Source organism: Polyergus mexicanus, unplaced genomic scaffold (assembly GCF_030449975.1).
Source record: "Polyergus mexicanus isolate NDT 795.1 unplaced genomic scaffold, iyPolMexi1.0 SCAF_9, whole genome shotgun sequence".
Classification (NCBI taxonomy): Eukaryota; Metazoa; Arthropoda; class Insecta; order Hymenoptera; family Formicidae; genus Polyergus; species Polyergus mexicanus.
In genome coordinates, this window is record NW_027223329.1 from 814,170 (window position 1) to 836,466 (window position 22,297).

At 41.4% G+C, this 22,297-nt stretch overlaps 1 protein-coding gene across 1 annotated transcript in view; it reads right to left on the reverse strand.

Annotated features, from left to right (window-relative positions):
* Positions 1–32: 32 nt before the first annotated feature.
* The window catches only part of Su(var)3-3 (lysine-specific histone demethylase Su(var)3-3), a 113,894-nt gene continuing 91,629 nt past the window's right edge, over positions 33–22,297 (reverse strand). Inside the window, exons 12-15 of the mRNA XM_070302095.1 lie at positions 2,194–2,486; positions 1,476–1,688; positions 725–923; positions 33–234 (exon numbers count right to left, since the gene is read on the reverse strand). Coding sequence (XP_070158196.1) covers positions 50–234; positions 725–923; positions 1,476–1,688; positions 2,194–2,486 — 890 coding nt within the window. The 3' untranslated portion in view covers positions 33–49. The remainder of the gene's footprint in view (positions 235–724; positions 924–1,475; positions 1,689–2,193; positions 2,487–22,297) is intronic.

Consider the following 22,297-nt stretch of genomic DNA (forward strand, 5'->3'; position numbering starts at 1 on the left):
AAGCAGTGGTATCAACGCAGAGTACTGAAAATACTAAGACGCGAAAATACTAAGGCGTCGAGCTACTGCCGGTGCTTGCTGACGTGATCCCTGTTGTCGGCGGAGCGGATGCTGCCATTGACGGTGGCGCGTAAGGACTTCCGCAAAGCTGGTCGGCTATACGTCCGCCTTCACGAAGGCCGCTGAGAAACGCACCGTGTACGGTAGCCGGATAATTCCGTATAGTGTGCTCTCCTGAAAATCGCGCCGTATAGGTAGATAGATGAACGTGCGCAAACTTGGTCGAAAGAGCTGTCGCGACGCGACATTTATCTCGTATTCGATTTATCAAATCTCCGTGCATTATCAGATTTAAAATTTATATTCGTTAACGCTGTTAAAATAATGCTGCAAAATTTCTCCTGACATTTATCGACAGTTTTTCGTTAAATTCCAACGAGCATCGATTCAATCCGCTTAAGCGATAACCGATATTTCGCGAATAGACGCATCTTCAAATAGCGTCAACGAAATTACTTGTGTACGCACAAGCTGAAAAGGCAAATTGCTTCGTGCGCATCAATCGGAACGTTTCGGAAACGCTTACGATTTACACAAGGATGCAAGTAACATACGAATGCAGATATATATTCATCAATGGAGAATTTGAAGAGATCTAACTGTTTGAATTTCTCGTAGTTTCGCTAATGCGCGTTATCAAGTATAGATTATATCCGATGTTTACCTGCGAAAAATACTCTTGGCTGCGGCGGAGGTTGATTGAGCATGTGCGGAGATGACACGGGCGCTGCCAGAAGATCGTAATCACTGCCGGAACTGCCGACCGCGACGAAGCTATAAGATCCTCGTGCCCAAGGATCCGCGCGCCACCTTGTCACGACGCTTTCGCGCGGCTGTGGAACCACTTGGTTTCCAAAAATCCCCTGCGAGAACACAAAGACGATCCCCCCCCAACCCTCCTTTCATTCTTCCTCGTAAAGTAAAAAAAAATTATCACACGCAAAACATTAAGATTCCTTTCGAGAATCGTGTTATAAAGTGCGCGTATCGAAAAAGGTGGAAAAAAATTATAACTCTCATAACAATAAACATATCGTGTCATTTAACAATAGACAAATTGAAAAATCTTGTGATACGTTTTCGTATAAATTGATACATTTTCTAAAAACTTTGACACGTATGGGAAAAAAATTTTGTATTCCCAATTACATACAAAACAAATTTTTTAAATTTGCATCTAAAGATTTTTTTTATGATTACCCCCCGATTCAAATATAAAGTCAAATCTTAAAATTTCAAGATACGATATAATATTATGATGAACTAAAAAATTAAAATTTTTATTTAAAGAAATTGGCTCGCGCAAAATGTTAATATCGGCGAGGCATTTCAATACGGCTTAAGCCGAATAAGAACGCTGCGGTTTGATGTACCCTTCACCTTTCGCGCGCCAACTAGAAATTTCATCCACTTACTTTCAGTACGGCGATGCAACGACCGACGATAACATCGTCACTGACATTTTCCATTACGCAAGCCGCTTCACCGGCGACGAGGGCCAGCAGGACAGGCGCCTTGTATAAGTTCCAGAACAAGAAGAGCTCACCGCGCGACGCGGTGGTACTTCCCACGTGGCCGAACAAATTGGCCGTAGGATCCCAGAAAATGCGCTCGAAGCATAATACCACCTGAAAAATTGAAGAGAGAATTATAGGATTAAATTAATATACCGAGATACGCGGAAAAATTTCGAGAGAAAATCTGCAGAAACAATTTAAATCTTAATATTCGATAAGTAATCGAACATAATTTTTCAAATTTTAATATACTTAATACCTTATTATATGATTTTGAATATTTCATAAAATTCTACTTTTCATTATATTCGAGAAAGTGTCAAATTTTTTTATATCTGTGATCAAGCTTTATTCTATTAAATAATTAATCTTGTTTTAACAAGATATATAATTTTTATAAACTCTATTAGATATAATATAAAATAATACACATTAATTACTGAATTCCGTCATTGCGTGATTAGTGATATGACTTAATACATGATTATCCAGTCCTAAATGTTTTTTATATCAATGTGCTCGACAGAACATCTCTCAGATCGCTTTATAGGGGTAAGAGCGACTTATCCAAGACACATACAAGACACAGACACACACATGAGAGATCGACGCTCACCTTATTTAAATTGCCAAAGCCAAGTCGTTGAATCGCTTGAGACTTCCAGTCCGGAAGCTGCGGGGTGAAGCTGACCCCGGAAGGGGGCGAGGACGTCTTGAGGACGCCGAGGGGCAACGTAACCAATACGGCATCCGCCTTATAAACGGTATGATTTGTGTGCGGGCTACGGGAGGGTGCCGCCCAGACTTCCACGCCGTTTGGCCCGTATCGCACCGCTCGGACGGCTGTGTTCAATCGGATATCGAGGCCTTCCGACAGAGCAACAGGTACGCAAGAATAACCGTTGCGAACTGCAAAAAGAAGGGCAAAGTGGAGCGGAACAGTATTCGGATTTATCGCGAATATATATCTCCTATATACCGCGAGAGATATTTATTTTACACTCCTCGTGGTATATACCGCGCGCGCGAAGGGTATATGCGTATAGGAGGAACCTATGCTCGAGAGCGGCGAGATTAATGCCATTAGGAAGAATAGTTCGCGTACGTATCGCGCGAGATAGCGCACACGGTTAACGAACTAGGTCGTCGCGTAAAGAGGCTTTCGTTATATACGTTCCATTGATTTCGTAGATAGATAAGTAGGTACGGCAAAATATGCTGAATCGTACCTCGCGGTAGCTTTTACATTCAGAAGAGAGGATCAAATCAGGAACGGTCCCCCCCCCCTCCCCCTCCGCCTCCCCTTCATTCGTCGTATCAAAAGATTCTCTCTCTCTCTCTCTCTCTCTCTCTCTCTCTCTCTCTCTCTCTCTCTCTCTGACAAACGTAAATATCTACTGTACCGATGTTATATGGGATGGAATAGGGAGCTCCATTATGACTTAATTGGATATTTCGCCATTACGTGCGCTTAAATCAGGACACACCTAAATTCTCGTAAGTACCATCTCCCCCGTCCCCCCCCCACCCCTTCCCCACCCCGGTTTCCCCGTAACATCGAGGCATGTACTAATAATGATACACAGGCGTCTCCACTTAGGTGGTTAATTATGTTGATAGCTACCACAGTGCTAACAAGCACTCTCCTCTCTCTCTCTCTCTCTCTCTCTTTCCATATCAGCGTTGCGTCCTGTTTCAGAGATTTAAATTTACGCTACGTTATGTCAGGCTGAAAGCCACAATAATTTAAATTAGCAGCGTTTCGGGACGTGCCCGCGCGCGCGCCTATGCATTATCGCGGATATTTCGACTGGCCACGGTCCCTTCGAGGGACCCGGTGTACATATTGATTACGCGTAACGTGTCGAGCGTGTCCGCGAGATACAATCGGCGAAATGTTGCCGCAATCTTGGCCGGCAGCTAATGCGATCTATCGTGTTCTATCGCCGGGTTTGGACGACGGACGCGTTGCATCAGCCTCCGGCTGGGGCTGTCGATGGTTAACCCGGCCGGGATCGATAAATCATGACACGTACACGTATAACCAATACGATACCGGCGTCGTCGTTAAAAATTTATGTGCCGACGCCGGTATTGTAAACGTAACCGGAAATGTTCCCAAAATGCCGTGTATCTGCACGCGACAGCTAATGACAAACCGCGCGATGAATTAGTCGCAACATCGTTCCCGCATCAATCCCCGTATCGTTCATCGTACGCGGATTAACGACGCGCGTATGATGTTGATAGCGATTAAAAGGAAAATATTTCGTACAAATTCCACGCAACCATAGAAATCGCTTATATATACATCGACGTATATACGCTATTAATAGATATTTTCTTCTGCAAAAAAAAAAAAAAAAAAAAAAAAATGCGAGTTTCAATAAAATACCCACAACGATTGCTTTTTCGATTTTTTGAACGAAAAAGATTTGAATTGTAAAAAAATGATGCAATATAAATAAATAATATTTTTAAGAAAAAAGTATTGCGATTAAAAAAATAATTATTTTTCTGCAGAAATATTATGGTACGCATAAAAAGGATGGAGAATAGTAAATATTTGGTATTAGAAATTTATAGTGCGTTTTTTCAATAGAAGAAGGGGAAAAAAAAAGCGCGATGTCGCAAAAATTAGAATAAAAGAGAAAAAAGTACTTCTATTATGCTATACCTTTTTAAAGAAACTGGGTTTTAAAGCAACTTGGATTCGATTAATTAGTATTCGACTATCGCTCGGCGTATCCTATTACGTCTGACGTTGATTTAAAAAATCGTTTATAATAAACGGCGGAATATTCAAAAGATCGTGAAGCGATCCGAATCCATGAAAATTATGGTAAGTCGGCTATCTCGGCCTAACTTGAGAGAATGGGAAATTAATTCCTCGCCACACGCAAGAGGGAGGATGAATCCGCGCAGATCCGAAATCGTTAATGGGGAGGATAAACTGATCCATTAATCTCGCTTCTTCCGATCGTACGTCGAGTATGCGGAGGAATTCTCTACGACGGCGTGCGATCCTCCGGAGACAGAAAAAGAAAGAATGAGAGGAAAGAAAGAGAAAGAGGAATTCTCTCTCTCTCTCTCTCTTTCTCTTTCTTTCCGAATGTCTTTGTGAATTTTTCTCTCCGACGAAACGCGATGACTATCGTTGACCGAGTACGACGCGGCGACTTTCGTCGGGGAAAGGCAAATATTTAGAGGGTAAGTCTAGCATAGTGGCCGGGGAGAACCGTTTTGCCTTAGGGTGGAACAAACAACCAACCGCCGGGACAGATCCGGCGCGGGGGAGAGAAGATCGGGCAGGCCCCTGAGATGCCCCTCTCCAGGCCACCTTTCCTCGTTCTATCTCGACCATCGGTCCCTTATACGCCACCCTCTCGTCCGCGTGTCTTGTCTTCCGTTTGATCTTTGCTCGCAGTATTTTTTGACGGCGAGTCGAACAATTTGTATGCTTGCCCGCCCCCCCTCCTCCTCCTCGCCCTCCCCCCTCCCCGCCCCCGTCCTCTCCCCTCTTCCCTCCCCGTGGTGGTTTTCAATTTACATTTAAATTGGTTGCTTATGGCGTTCTGTCGTCTCGACGGGAGTCGAACTGAGAAGAGGGAGAAAAGGATAGTCCGTCGCCGTTGCACACGGGGAACAGTCAAATACTGAAACGGCTTCGCGAACGTGTGGCGGAACTCTCTTGCCGGGTTCAATGTACCGGCGCCGGTGCTTTTTTTGCCGGATACGAGAGAGGAGCGCGCGGAGACCCTTCGCGAGAGAAGGGACGACAAAGAGAGAGAGAGAGAGAGAAAGAGAATGAACGAAAGAAAGAGGGAAAGAGAGAACTCGCCGCGATGCTTTTCTTGTTCACCCATCCGTTATATCAACATTCCGAATCGCGACTCCCGAAGGTATATACGGCGGAACGCGCGAGCGCGGGGACGAGACTCGTTCTTCTCGTTCGGCCGCTTCCGCGCCGCGAGAGATTTCGGAAGTTCGATCGAGCGACGCCTCCGAGTTTCGTTACTGACAACATCATCCTGGGCCGACGATTACTGGGGCACAAGTTTGCCCCAGATTGATCGATCATTGGAAAGAATATCTGCGTGCCGTTGAAAATAAAAATTGGAGAAAAAAAATGTATTTTTTTTTATTGTATATTTTTTTTATATGTTTACGTGTAAATAATTAATTTTTTTTTTTTTTTGTTTATAGGTATACAATTTTCTTTCAAAATTTAATTGCATGAAATATTTTTTCCGCGTTTCCTTGATATGTTCATCGAATTGAATTTACATTAAGGAAAATGTAACATATATTTACACAGATTTCATTTCGAATTTCGACTGCACAAATATATGCTTTTCCCAAGATCGCTTAACATATTCAGCGAATTGAATAGATATGTAAAAAAATATTTAATATTCTTATACATAAGTTTAGAGCTTTCTCTCTTAATTGTGTTCAAATGCATACTATTTTGTTTCGAGATTTGGCTGCATTAAATATAAACAATATTTCTAAGAAACCACACAATTAACACATGCTCACCGGATTAAATTTACGTCTCTCGAGGCTCTCGAGATTCTTTCCTGAAATGGCGAAGAAGTTTTACCATTTGAATGTACATAATGAAGTGTATATAGACGCGGTATAAATAGTCGAAAAGTACGTAGTGTGAAATTCGATACAAGTCGCCCGGGAACTTCTTTTTTTTTTTATTCCCTTTCAATCTCACGCCTCGTGAAGGAGGTGCTCGCCCGAGCTTTTCTTGCTCACCCATCCGTTATATCAACATACTAAATCGCAAGTCCCGGAGGTATACAACGTGCCCAGCTAGGCAACTGTTGATACCTTATAGATTGGAAACTTCGGTAGTGCGAGGTAACGCGGAGAGGTTTTCGCCCCCATAGCTTCGTGCATCTCGCCCATACATCACCTTATTATCATGCTGTAATTGTATTTTTTAAATATATCCAATTGCATCTTATACCTCTACGTCGTGATTCGACGTGCAATAATTCTTGCTATCATTTCATCGTAACATGTTTCTACCGGTAATAATAATCTACGACTAAATGTTATATATTGTTTTATTGAAATTTATAAAATTTAGGTTAGGTAGCATTGAAAATTTTGTATGATACAGAATAGTTTGTAAGGATTTAATAATTTTGTGTAAAAGGATATAGTAATTTTGTAAATTCCATTTCAAGAAGGATATATACCCGTTGCCTCTATAAATTTTCCTAAATATGTATATTTGATTGGGGGGGGGGGGGGAAATTTATATAAATATGTTTTCAACATATGTCGAGCAAAAAAAAAACTTGAATTGCTTTACGCAAGCTATTATAAATAATATTTGTATATTATTGTATTATATGTATGCAAAATTTCATTATGTATAATAAGATATTAATCTAATAATAACGGATAATTAGGCAAATTTATGCAAAAAATAGCATAAATACCGCAGCATGTATACAAACCATAAATAGAATGAATATATAAATCGCCATTCTCTATGCTTATACAGGGGATCTTCACGGTGTATATATTTCTCCCCTACCTCTTATCCGTTATGCCAACATTGATTAAACGTCGTGACGATGTAATATGTGGCTCGGAGGGGAGGATGGGGAGATCAGTGCGAGGTTGCCTTACCAAATAATGTCGGTTATATGTGCTATTTGGAACTATATATTACGATATATATGTATCATGAATATTGCCAAATTCTGATGTTTTGCATAACGCGTTTTGCACAAGAATCGAGATGTTAAAAAATAAATATTACATAACATAAATAATATAACACTTCAATTTTTGACCCTGTCCTTATTCCTAAATATAAAGCCAACTGATATTTTTACTTGTCGATTTATCCAAATACACACTCTGTTATCTTCCAAGATTTCAACGTTTAAAAAATCAGCATATCGTATCTGTATCTCCCGTCCATTCGTGAATTTAGTGAATTTAGCGACGACGTTCTCCGTAATTTGTACAGATAGAGATAAAGTTAATTGGAATCGCTGCGCGATATTTATGATACTCGCAAGAGAAATAAACGCCTGAAGATATAACATTCCTAGATCGCGCTACTAAGTAACGTAAGGAGATCGATATCGGGAGACGCAATTTATTACGATTGTCATATATTCTGTGCAAATGAGCTTGTATTACCCTCTTGCATAGATGTTTTTTTCATGTCTTTACAAAACGGTAGCAATTCTACACACGCCATCATAGCTGTGTAGATGTTAACTCTTCTTCTAAACTTCTTCTTCCTTGCGATATGAAATGTAAAAGATTCGTAGATATTATCATAAAATTTATCCCATCTTTCCAATATTAGGAAAGATTTTTTAAAAATATATAATTAATATATGTGAATGAGAATATTTTTCTTTTATATTTAACGAGTCGAAAATAGAAATATAAAATATTCGTATTTAATATATAATATAGCAAAACTGCTTGTTTGTCTTTTTTCAAGATATGCTTTCTTTACAATTTAAGTTTGTACAGTTTTTAGCTTTTATCAATTAATTTGTCTTTCGTATTCATCTTACCTCTCTTGCTCAATTTGAATAATTTTCGCGGTATACGGAAAGAAGAAACGAACAAACTTTCTCTCTTTCGTAGGCGATAATTATCGCTAAACTGAGTCGCGTTTGAAAAAAAGTAGCGAAATTATACCAAACCGGTTTGAGATGCTGGAAGATGCGCCCCAACACTTTGCGCCATACTCGCATAATTGGCAGCGAGTGCAAACGCTTTTTAAGGCTACTTTGTATTTAATCGAATTTTCGTGGAACTACTGACGATGAAGCTACGATCCTGGCGAAATACGGAAGCTACTTTCCAGCCAGATGTAAGCGATAAAACGGGCGTGGCCGTTGGGAGGTTTGTGATAAATACGCGCCAAGCGGGCCAGTGTAAATCGCTACAGGATATCGCTAAAATTAAGCAACCCGTTCAATTTAAGAGATATTAATAAGTCTGAATTACACGCGCGCGCAACCCAACGATCGCGGTATTCATATAACCTGAATATGCATATGCATGTTGCGCGTCGAATATTTTATATTTGTTGCACCTCGCAACTTAGCGAATTAGCGGTAATACAGAGAGAGAAACTTAATTTTTTTCGTCGGCACACCATGACATATATAATTATCGTAATAGCGAGTCGCTTATTAATACATTGTTGATGGGACGTCGACCGGTTAGGGAGTAATTAATGTGTTCGCATGTATCCTCCATGAATCATAAATAAGGTAAATTTAAACAAGGTGTATCGAAATTATCAGGAGCCTTTAAATCTCAATTTTTTTTCACCAATCGATTTAGCTATGAAAAAAACATAGTTATAATATGTAACATAAAAGCATAAAACCTTTAGTTTGGAAGTTTCCACAAAATTTTTTGAAATTTTTATCAAATACATAATTCTAAATATTTTTTTACGAAAAATAATATTTGTTACCTATTTCTGTTTGATGGCATTTTATCTCTTTCCAGATCGATGTTGTCAGCGGCAATGGCAACTTACAGCGTGATTAGCGTAATGTCAACACGTATACATCGCATAGCATTGCACCCTCTTCGTGGCGTAAAAGCATAACTTAGGGGGAGAACCATCTGCTCATAATTATCAAACGCTCCGTTTGTCGCGGTTGGACAATTAAAAACCCGGAACTCTTCGAGTTCGTTCATCGCTATCGATAGTTGTTCGATCACACTGCGGTAATACAGAGAGGATTAGGTCGCGGTGGCAATTGCAAGGACTAAGTAAATGGATTAGACGCGTGCAACGGAACGAAGGATAAAGAAATCTGCGAAGGGGAGAAGGCGCGAGGGAAAGGGAACGAAGAAGAAACGAGGACGAGGCGGTCGAAAAGGGCGGAAGGCGGCGAAGCAGCTCGCGGGGTCTCGCTCGTCCGGCACAAGAAGATATTTGAATACGACTATACCACGAGAGTAAATCGTCCCGTCCGCAAACGAGCAGCGAGCTACACAAGAAACGCATTTACCTGGCCAGATGGTGGGGCGGTAGGAGGCCCCCGGGGCCCGGGAAAAAGGAGAGGAGATCCCGCTCCGCGAGAAGGAACGGGTGCGGTTAAAGGAGGACCCCGGGTCGGGGTCCACGGTAAAGTCTCTCCCCTTCCCCCTCGTCGCGCGAGAAAAAGGGGAGCTCGCTATCGAGCGAGCTATCTCCCACCATCGCGTAGCAAGTTGCACCGTAATATATAGGCCGTATCTCAGGCCCGCAAATTGCCTTTTTAAACGCAACAAGACTGCCGTGCCCCCTTTCAATTTACGCGGGTCTCCTTTTCGCGGCCCATGCCGTTTGCCACCCGAAACCCCTGCCACTCCCCACCAAGCGATGGTCCCTTATATCCCCCTCCTGTACGCGGTCATACGGCCACCCTTCGCGCTCCCTTCGCTCCTCTCCGGTCGTCGTCGACGCCATCGACGACTCCCTTTTCACGCACGCATATCCTCCACGTGTGCACGCCCGTAAGATTCTTTGAAAAAGGCGTGCCGTATATTATCGTTGTAATTACAAATGGAATAATCGGATACAGCGTCACGGCTACCGAAGGGAGGAGCATCTGTGCAAACCTCCCGAGGTGTCGAAGGGATACTTCGTAAAGCCGACGCGAATGGCGGCAAGACTTCCTCTTTCAAATTGACGCGAATACAAATTTATTTTGTAACGCTGTACAATTTGACATGCTGGACAAACTAGTGCAGTTTTACAATCTGTCAAAAATATTTTACAAAATAAAACAAACATTATATATTAATTATGTTGAATATTTGTCGAGATATATATATAATAAATATATATAAATGTACATAAGAAAAAAAAAAAACATAAATAAAAAATTTAATCATGATTTAATATCGAATAAAATATTTTTATATTATAATAACATATATTTAATATTTTTTCTCTATGTATAAATTAAAATTTAAATCTCTTTACTTTAACGCGGAAGACAAAATATTACAACAACGAGCAGTTACGAGACAATAAATACACACATACATGCCTCTTTGCTTGCATTATCTAAACGCATTGACAGTTTGAATAGGTGTCAATATTTATACATGCTTGTACATATTTATTTTCTCTCGGTAAATTTACATTGCCGCGGATCAAAAGGCGCTAGCAAATATGTGTTTTGTTCGTGACTGTGTTTTGAGATGGTGAGATTTTTATATGCGTCTCTCTCACAGACGTGCGTTTGACGCATCAGGTATGAGAGAAACGTGAAATATCGGTACGATACGATCGGATTGGATTCTTACTGGCTCGTACTGTGAGCGTTATATACTGTCACGAGCTACGACATTGAGAATGAATGAGCGAAAGATACATTTCAACGAAAGGGAGGCGAATGCGATAAAAAATATATTTTTTTATTGTAGTCACGTGTTGTTACAGAATCCTTACGCGAATGAGGGGCATAAAGTCTATCAGGACAGTTGTGTTTGTTTTGTTACATTTCGTGCGTAATGCGCTTCCGAGGATAATCGTAACGAGACCGAGTGATATTCGTGTGCCACGCAGCGACAGAGGAAATTATTACGTTTACCAGGACACGAGACAGAGAGAGAGAGAGAGAGAGAGAAGAGTATTTACGAGCGACGTGAGAGGGGACGCATCCGCGAATGTTGACAAGAAACCCGAATCGACAGCCTGTTTTTATCTCGCGAAGGCATTTTACGTCATCGGGATAATTATACGCGATATAATTCGATCCCATTAGAAACGTGAGGGACGTTTCCGACGAGGTGCTCGTCCGACGGAAGAAGAAGAAAAAAAAAACATCCCGAGAAGATTTTAATTTATAAACGGAGGCACAGGGAGAATAGTCGATGGATTATTGAAGTAAAATAATTAAAGAACAGGAAAAGACAGAGAAAACGCATGGGAATTTTAATCGTCATAATAAGACGTCAAGGACTTCTTCTCCTCCTCTCCCTCTTCCCCCGTCCCTCTTCTCTCTCTTTCTTTTTCTTTCTTTCTCTCTCTCTCTCTCTCCCTGCTTCTCTTTCTTCTCCGCAGCGGAAGAAAAATGAGCTTACCGTGTAGTTAAACGATCGCGCGGTTGACTCGACAAGATTGTCGATTTATGTTTACATACTCGTTTTACGCGAGACCTCGATAATTAGAGTAGTTACCCCCGATATATATGCCTGTATGAGCAACGTGCAACTAGCGAGGGGGATATGCCCTCGCTGGCAGCATCGACGGACGATGCCGTGAGGAGATTTAAAAATGGAGGGACGAGGAGTGCCGAAGGTTTAAACGAGGGGCGATTAATTCTTTGGGGGAGGGGGGAAACGTTGCCTGTAAAATTGGCGTATAGTCTTCTGCGCGTTATCTTCGATCGTAAAGCATCGTCATCGGGCCGATACACTTTGCGCGAATCGCTTATTCATCCTTCTCACAAGTCAATACAACCGTGCGTCTCTCATCTCTTTCTCTCTTTTATTCCGTCGAATTGTCTCGAGTTCGGGATGAAGCGTCGTGATTAAAAAAAAAAAAAAAAAAAAAAAAAGTGGAGAATCTCTTTATATTCGTCGATTCGTGCGATTGAAAAGTTCTCTCAACGCGATGCGTACATGCGAGATAACGTAACGAAACAAGCTCAAATAATCGATAATTAATCGCTGTAATAATAAAAGTATTAAAGTAATTAACGTTTATACGAGCTGAATGTATCCATTTGCTCGTTTCATTCGTGTCTATTCACATTTACTATCAACGTTCGTTATGCAACGTTTATTATACAATTTGCAAGTAATTGGATTAATATTTATGTCATACGAATGTGAATTGAAATATCATGAAAAGCGTGCTATTTAAAATTGCGCAAATTTTTGGCGTATTACACGAGAATCGGACGACGCTGCTGCACACACACGTACCATATATCTCTTTCCCTAATGATAGGCAATCCCACAAGCAGGTAAGAAAGAACTTTGCATATAGTAAGGGATATTACGAAATTTATCAATTATTTTAAATATTTCATACAAATCTTCAATATATCAAGAAGAGAGAAGAGAAAAAAAAATAAATATATAAAAACAAATCTCGAGATAATATCGATAATTATTATTAGACGAAAGTACACATATAAATGTAACACATATAAATTTAATAATAAATTTTTTAACAACTTTTTGAAATGTTTCAAACAATAAGTGAATTTCGCGAATCACTATCACTTATCTGAATATATTATACCGTACCAGATACGTCGCATAATTTGTGCAATAAAGATATAGCGTAACTTTATTATTCGGAATTCTCGTTTCACTTCATATCGTACATAGCCGCGTGAATCGATTCAATTATCCGTACATTGAAGGGGCTACGATAACGATAATAATAACGACATCAACGTAACTGCGTGAGATTAAGCTGCGAGACAATGGCGAAATTGCATCGTACGAGAGCCGAGGAGGCTACACAGACATCAAAAGGCGCCACGTCGCGACGGATCGGCCGGTTCGTAACGAAAGAGAGCGGGCGTTCCCAAGCCGTCGTCGGGCACGAGGAGGTCGACAATGAAGACTACGAGGCGAGGCATGCAGGCTGGTGCGCGCGTAATTGAGTTAAAATTATTTTCACCCGAGCAGACATATACGGAGCGGTCATTACGACGGCGGTTAGCGACCGTACTCGCGATCGAGGGCAAATAGCCGGGCCGAGAGAACTTTCCGGGTGGCCACTTTTTCTGGTTTGATGGTCACTGTCGGACCAAAAGAGAGAAAGAGAAACAGAGATCAGATGAGAGGCCCACTTACGCTGGCTGCCTCTCGCGCGCTCTCACCTCTCGCGCGTCGCTCCATCAATCTCTCGTAACCTACCGCGTGCCGTTTTTACCGGCTTGAAATTTATTACTCCGCGGATTCTCTCTCTCTCTCACACAGAATGAAGAAATGGCTACGAGCTTCTCGCGCGCAGGTGCGTCCCGATATATTGTATATACATATAATAATATGCTCTGCTTTCCTTCAACCCCGCTCCGTAGGGTGGAAAAGAATGCGGATCTATATAAGTTTTTTTTGGGGCGTCGATGAAAACAATGACTCGCAGCCTCCCACGTGGCTTTTTGACGGAACGATCGCGGACATTTGTTGGAGGAGAGACCGTGGACTGTTCGGTTTTATCGACGGAAACTCGATTGCGGCCGAGCCGCGTACCCGATCCTAAGGGGATACTGCTCGGAGTTGAACGTCCGACATTCCGAGCGCGCGCGTATGTGTGTGTGTGTGTGTGTTCCGTCGACTATGATTTTTAAATCAATCGATGCTTACCTGACCGGAGAGTATCGACGCTTGCTTTTTTATGCTGCATTTATACTAGGAATGCGATGAGAGATACGCTTTTGTTCGTTAAACTATTACACACGGATATTGTACAAGTTTTGATGGAATGAAATAGATAATTGTGATCCCGTTAAAAATGGTTTATCGAAAAAGTACAGCGTAAAAATTCCATTAAGATCCAATAGGCGGAACGCCTTAGTTTTTATTTGATCGAACTTTCGAATTTCAGCGATTGAAAAGCGTTTCATATAAAACCGAGCGTAATATAAAATATAGCACAGATTCTCTGCTATTGATAAAAAGAATGTTATTTTTCCTCGTAATTTATAATATTACTATTCCACGCGCGACGCGTCAAATTATGTATAATTTAACTGCGATCTGCTTTCGAGAAAATAGCTCCGTACATCCGCGTAACTTGTTCTATTTCACTCTCATTTAATGCGAAACGGGACGCGTTCATTATAATCTAACGATTTACACATGTGCACGGCGTACAACACAGCACATCGTAACTTTAACGCACAAACCGTTAGACTGTCGATTATGTTCCGTAATAGGCACATATATGGCGAGCGTTTTCCGGAATAAAAGAAAAAGAGAGTACCTACATAATATACACACACTGTACCCTTAAAATATATATCAGATTATCTTCGATCGGCCTTATAACGATACTCCTCCTCCCCAACTTGCTCTTAACGAGGCTGCCAATTTTTCTGGCAGCCTAATGGCGACTTTCTCCCGTTTGTTGTTGCGCACGATCGTATCACGCTTAAGAATTAATTAGTGTCAGCGAATTTAAAAGGTCTGCGCGAAATTCTCACGAAATGCACAAATCTGCACGAGCAGATTCCAGTGCCTCCTGCCGCACGTTTAGAAAGGCGTCATTAACGTTGTAACGAAGGCGAGCAATCTTCATACTCATCTTAAGAGAGACGAGGATCGGAATATACATTGCATAATTATATTTGAAATTATCCAAAAGTGTCCATGCCTCGAAAATGTCTCTTCTTGTGTAAAGTTTAAGAGAAAATTATGTAAAATTAAAATATAATTTCATACAACTACAGTCGCTCGTGAAATTTATCAATATTTTAAGAATCTCTTACAAGTTTTTAAGGTAACGAGAAAAAAAAGAAGAGAGCAAGCATGTAAAAACAGATTTTTATAACTATATATATAATTTTATTTTTATTAGCTTACTACTTAGCTTACTATTTATATTAGCATTCTTTAGCTAATATTATACTTTCGTTTACTAGGGAAAAACATTATTAGATTAAGCACATATTTTTGCCTCGTATAATATAATTATCCAGTAATTTCATTGTCGATAGTCTCGTTGCATATCTGGATCTCTCAGTAATTTATTATGCTTCGCGTCGCAATTCAATCCTCTTTAGATCGCGACTATTCCTGAGGGTCTTTTAAACGCGCGAATGAGCCGGTTAAGTAATCGGAAAAGAAGGTAAAATCAAGCGGGGAGGAGCGACGAAGTCGCGGGATGACATGCGACTTGTATATATACACACACACACACACACACTTAAAACGAGAGACAGCATCATTGAGGTGGTCCGGCATTAATAATTCTCACATGTAATGAGGCGGATTGTTGTTTCACGGGCGAACAATGACGCCCATAATTCACCGTCTACTCTTGTGCCGGAAGCTTATGCCCCGTTTTCTACGGAGTTTTCTCAAGACAGGCCCTCGGGATCGCCTGGGCGACACGAGGAGGCAAAATAGCACGATGGACCACCTTGGACTATCGTCGAGCCTCGGAATCGATTCGTCGTCTCTCTCGATGACGGGACGAGAGAAAAAAAAAAAAAAAAGAAGATGGATAGGAGAGGGAAAAGGTACGGATGGCGTGTAAATTTCGCACACTTCATCGAAGGCGTCGCGGCGAATTAACGGTATATCTCCGAACTCTTGACAGCGGTAGTCGCTCTCTTTTATCGCTTTATCGGCTTCTTTAATTAATTACGAAGATCCGCGGATAATTTCGGCAGCGTCGAGAGCGTCTCTTTCTCTCTCACTCTCTCTCTCTCTCTTTTTCTTTCTCTCTCGCGATGAACGTTGTAATTTCTCGTGTCGTCCAGCGAAACTCGTGAAACTTGGCGAGCGCGGCTGCGGAATGCCGAAATTACTATCATTTGCCGACATGCGGTAGAACGGAGCCGATGATTCGTATCGGCGTGTCACATGATGTGATCTCTAGCTTTGAGCTACGCGTTTGCGTAACTCCGTTATGCGTTGGAATTCGATAGGCGGTTCAGCTTTAATTTACGTTTAATTACAAGCACGGCGTATACGCCCTCCGCGAAGTTTTGCTGCGTTCGACTAATTTCGCGTATACGAGCCATCGAGTTTGATGAAACTGCGGCGGCTAATGCCATCGACGCGTAATATACGTATGTATCGACTCGCTACGCAATTTTTTTTTTTTTTTTTTTTTTTAGCGCGACATGTAAAACTTTGTACCTTAAATAACAGGGTTTTGACAGTAAAATTCGACGCTCTTGTATTAGCGTAATTGACACAACGGCAAGGCGGTAAGGAGTTCTAGTGAAATACACGATCGCTAGTACTGTTACACGGCACGGAATGTGATTTGTTTCAACGTCCAAGGTAAGCAGTTAACGACGATGTATATGATGTACGTGTATGTAAAAATCTTTCGTTAGTCGGGGACATTATTTTAAACACGAATTTGATTCCTGCACGTGTCTTTAGCAGTTGGTGAGCGGAAGGGCGTAGGAGAAGCGACGAAAACGAGGGTCTCTTACCACAGTCGAGAACGAGAGAGAGAGAGAGAGAGAGAAACGGAGAGAGAGAGAGAGAGAGAGAGGAATCTGTTAAAAATACAAATAACGTACAGAAATTACTTTTGTCCCGCTATGCCCGAAGATTTACGGCGGGGCAACAAGCCCGTGCATTGGCGTAGGACTTGGAGACATAAATCAAGGAGAACTTACGAGAGGCCATTCATTAATATTAATAAGCCGTATGTATCCGTCGGGCACATAACGATACGATAGTTGGCCCGATCGATACCTAAGAATTTTTCACCACGCTGATGAGAAACGATGATTCGAAGGAATATCGCGAGCTATCTATCGCGCATCGACGAGACGGAGAATATCGTCGGCGGGGACGAACCGATTTGCCCCGCCGACGAGAAGACCGTACACATGATATTACGTTACGTTGCTTTATCCGCTGTGGCATAGCGACATACAATATTTATGCGCGATCGCATTTGCCGTAACGGTTAATAACGGCGAACGCGGCGAAAAGTGCCGACGTGCCGCGAGGGCAGATCTCCGTTAATTAATTTAATTCGGTTTATATTCTCATGTTGATTTATTACTGCAAAACGGAACTGCCGATCGATATTTAGCTGATAACACATCGCCATCGTTTCGAGAAGCGTTTATCATTGAACTCGAATTTGCAAATGAATATAAACAATAAAATATTGCTTTAATGATTAATTTTTTTTAGAGAGATAAAAAATATATAATTTATTAATAATTATTTATTATTATATATTTTATATACATAAATAATTCATGAATATATTATATTAGGTGTACAATTTTGCTTCCGCCGTTTTTTTTTTCCGAAATTCGAGGCTTTATTGTAAAAAAACTGGTTATATGTCTTTGAGGCGTTTTGAAATTGCATGTTGAGTCATTCCCAATGATCGTGCCAATTCTTTTTGACTTTGACGCGAGTCTTCATTAAGTAATGCCTCCAATTCTGCATCTTCGAAAACCTTCTCTCTTCCACCGCTATGCCGGTCTTCGACGTGAAAATCACCGTTCTTGAAGCGTTGAAATCACTCACGACACGTTCTTTCACTAATAGCGGCTTCATCATAAGTATTTGAGAGCATTCGACGAGCCTCAGCCGCAGATTTCTTCATATTGAAGCAGAAAATTAAAACCTCCCGCAAATGACGAGAATTTGGCTCGTAAACTGACATTTTCAATCGAGAATAACTTTACGACGCAGACACAAATCGACTAATGTTTCTATGGGGTTATGTTGACAGATGCCCAAGTTTATCGCACGACGTCTATAATCTATTTATTTCGACCACTACTTACCGCTAAAACCATCTATAGGAAAACGGCGGAAGCAAAGTTGTACACCTAATAATAATATATTATTAATAATTATTATTAGTAAGTAGACTTTTGTTTTATACAATGAATTAAAAAAACATATAATTTAAATATTATCGAGGCACGTTTTCTAAGACAAGATAAAAAATAAAACATTGCTTTTTAACAACGCTTCAAGTAAAACGAATAACGACATGGGATGAGGGACATTCAAGAATGAAAAGAAGCGAGCCCGCAGGTCGGATTAAAAAAAGAATGACGCGATCTCCCAGTAGCGGAGACAAATGATGCCTAATAGGGACGAGACCCACGAGGGGATTTGGCGTGTCGCTTGATGCCTATCAGTCAGACGTTTAATTAATAACAACACCCAGGTTTGGCTGACGTCTCCCGGCGCGATGTGTATAATAGCCTATACCCACTTGATCATCGGTCGCGCTTCCTCGCACTCGTGCGTTATACGCACAATCGAGCGGGACGCTGCGCTTCGATCAATAATAAATGTGTTTTCGGATTGGAACTTCTTACGACGATTCGAGACTCAACACGCGTTCGAACTCAATTTCTCAACGAAATAAATTATTAGAGGCGAGAACGCGCATATAACGTGGATGTGCCGTGGAAGCGCGATGGATTTTCGACACGTCGTAGCTTCGAAAGTACACGCCGTTATATCGTCGATATACGACGGCGTATATACACGTTCGATGTGAGAGATCGCGACACGTGAGGCGAGTCGTGTCTCGAGAGAGAAAAAGAGAGACAGAGAGAAAGATCGTCGCTCGCATTAATAAAACCGTCATATAATTAACGCCGACGTTAACGCCGCGACGAATGGCCATGGATAAAAAATGGCCCCGCGCGTCCCGGGGCTGATTCTAAATATCGAATTTATCGCGTCGCGGAGATACGATGAAAATGTTTAATTCATGAATCCGTGATTGGATGCATTGTGACAAAGAAATTCTTGGATTAAGAGGCGCCGCGCCGCGCCGATCAACGAGAGGGAAAACAGAGAAACGCGGGGATTACATCACAGATTAAAGAGCGTTATAAATCTATCGTCGACGCGGGCGATAATGAGCTACGAACGGGGCGATCGCGGTCGTCGCCAAAAAACGCGAAATTAATGTAGTCCGTCGCGCGTTTCAGCGTACGCCATAAATTCTTCAATCGACGCGACGACGCGGGGCAGCCAAAGAGAAGAAAAGACGAGAAGAGCGGATAAATAGAAGAGGATATATTTATTCCGTGTTCTATAATTAAATCCTCTCTCAACGTACCACGACAAATATAAATGACGAAAAAAAAGAAAAAAAAAGAAAAAGAAAAAATATCAACAACTGAAAGATGGTATCGCGAGGAGATAATGTAAGATGCGCGAAATATGATTTCGTGATCGATGAACGGGGGGCGCGTAAAAAATTTTTACTGAATAATAATACCGAACTACAATATATTGAGATTAGCATACAGATGAATAACTAAATATAGTGACAGGACTCATCAGCGATAGAAGATAAATGATATGCTCTCAGCTTTCAACACGCATCGTCGCATTCGCGCGCGACGACAGTAAAGAGAGAAATAACGTATAATGATATATCCAGATTAGAAGTAATTTTTTATCCGAGTTAAATTGAAATTTTATTTGAATTAAATTTTTCGCTCAATTTGAATTTAATAAAATTTTATTTAAAAATTATTTTAACGGATGGAGAAAGAGGTTGGGCACAACTTGGCCTACTCACGCCTACCTAATTTTTTGCCCACAGGTGCAATTAAAAGATAGAACCAATTTTTTTTATATTTAAATATTTAGATATACATGTCGTTAATTATTTCTATTAAAAAGCAATGCGAAGCTATTCGGACGTCCCACGTCTGCGTTTATGATTCGAGAAAATCGCGTGCATACATACCGGTCTAAAACGAGATAAAAAAGATGAAAGAGAGAGAGAGAGAGAGAGGGAGAGAGAAAGCAAGGACGCAGCGTAACACTCGTAACAGGAACGACCGCTCGCCGCGTTGGAGAGTTCAACGGCTAATGATTAAGCGGCTGATTAATTTCAGATTAGCGGCATGAAACCGTACGCGCGAGAGCGATCATAATGGAGTGTCCGCCGCGATTACAACTTGGTCTATTATGCTGATTAATCGGATACAATTCACGTACATATGTATGACATCCGGAGCGCGCGCGCCTCTCGTCGCAACGTTAGTCCACTTCTCTCTCCTCCCTCTCACATTAAAAGCATCCGATAATCCGTCTTCGATCCGTCTCGTTCTTCGTCAGGGCCGAATTATTTTCGAAAATCATGAGATCTTCGCGGGAGGGCTTTGGCGACGGAGTTTCGAATAATTGAGATCCATGGTGCGCGACAGGAACGATCTAACGCGCTTTATTTATTTCATCCCACCTTTTGTCCCGGCGAGAGAAGAGGACGAGGAGGAGATGGCGTATGATCTCTCTCTCTACGTTTTACGTGAGAAATTAATACATCGGTCCCTCTAGCCTCGCCGGCTCGCATGCTTCTCTCTCGCGCGTTCCGCTATAATCTATTTCTTCCAGATATATAGACGACAACGGTCATAAATCGTGAACCGTAGGAGGGTTTAGAGCCCGATCCCCGTATCGTGGCTGCGAAATCCCATAGGATGGGGTATTAGATCTATTCTCCCTCTCTCTCTCTCTCTCTCTCCTTCGTCATATTAGTGGCCATCAATACGGTAAAGACAGAGAGAAAGAGAGAGGCCTAATTGATCGGCCCTAAACCGTTGGGCGAAATTTAGTTAAAATTAAGTTAAATGTCGCAGAGCAACATTGAAAAAGTCGAGATTTTATACGATTCATTGCGTTAGAACGAGCGTAGGAATATCGTCATTCGTTTCGACTTACCAATGCTTTTTTAATCAATAATTATCGTTGCGTGCGAACACACACGTTTCGTTTACGATAAAAAAGGTATCAAGTTTACTGCGTTTCTGCAATTTATAATTTTCAAAGTTTCCCGTGTGGACACACCGGCGAATAATGTAAGATGCTACAATTTATACAAGCCACTCCTGCAAAATTGACTCATTTTGCGACAAGGGTGTACCGCCCAATTATCCAATATCCGGCGTACATAGCTACTATGTTATTTTGCGTTATTACAATCTCGCCCTACGGCGAGAGATTAACAGGAACCGGAGATATGACCAACCGTCCTGCGGGAGTTCGTTAGCTCCCCCAACCGCAAAAAATTCCGATTGAATCGGATTATAAGTAGTATTGGAAAATGATAATCATCTATAAGAGAGAGAGAGAGAGTTTGTGGATATGCGTGTACACGCACGCTCATTACTTGCGTCGCGTTCGCACGCAAACGCACAGACGCTTACTAGTAAGGACGACGCTCCGTCTACTTATGCTTAAATAAATATAACGCCACACACACACGCGAATATTTCGGTGTATAACGGTCGCGCGGCTGAAACGTCGTTCCCGGTATCGCGTCAAAAGTTTTTCAAATTAACAAAATTGGCTCGCTCGCGTATATACCTTCTCTCGTACAGTTACAGGTACATTCTGGCTAACAACTCGGGTTCGTGTTCCGGACCCCGGCCTTGCGTGTTTGTTGCCGGACACTCGATTATTTATGCTCCAATTACACGACTGTTAAAGTGCCAATCGAATTCCACACTATCGATATTGTAATGTATATTAACTACTCCTCGCGTATACCAGGTATATAAATATGAAACCGGAATTTTTGTATAGAAAATACACGTTTATTGTATGAAAATGATAAAAAATATTTTATTCCAAATATTGCCCATTGCTAGCTATACATTTTTTCCATCTCTCTGACAATTTGTGGATGCCACGCCAAAAAAACTGTTACTCCTTTGAGGCAAACCAGTCATCGAGACATTTTCGTACATTTTCGTAAGAAGCGAAGCGCCGCTCGGCAAGTACGTGTCCCATCGATGCAAATAAGTAGTAATCTGGATGGAGCCAAGTCTGGTGAGTAAGCCGCATGCGAAAGTATTTCCCAACTAAACGCCTCAATCGTTTCCTTGACCGGTTTTGCTGTGTATGATGGTGCATTATCGTGAAGCAAAATCATTTTGCGTTGCCTTTTTTGATATTCTGGTCGTTTTTCACGCAAAGCTTGATTCAAATCGAGTTGTTGTTGCGTTTGAGCGTCATCCTCATCCAACAATGTTTGCAATTCGCTGTCT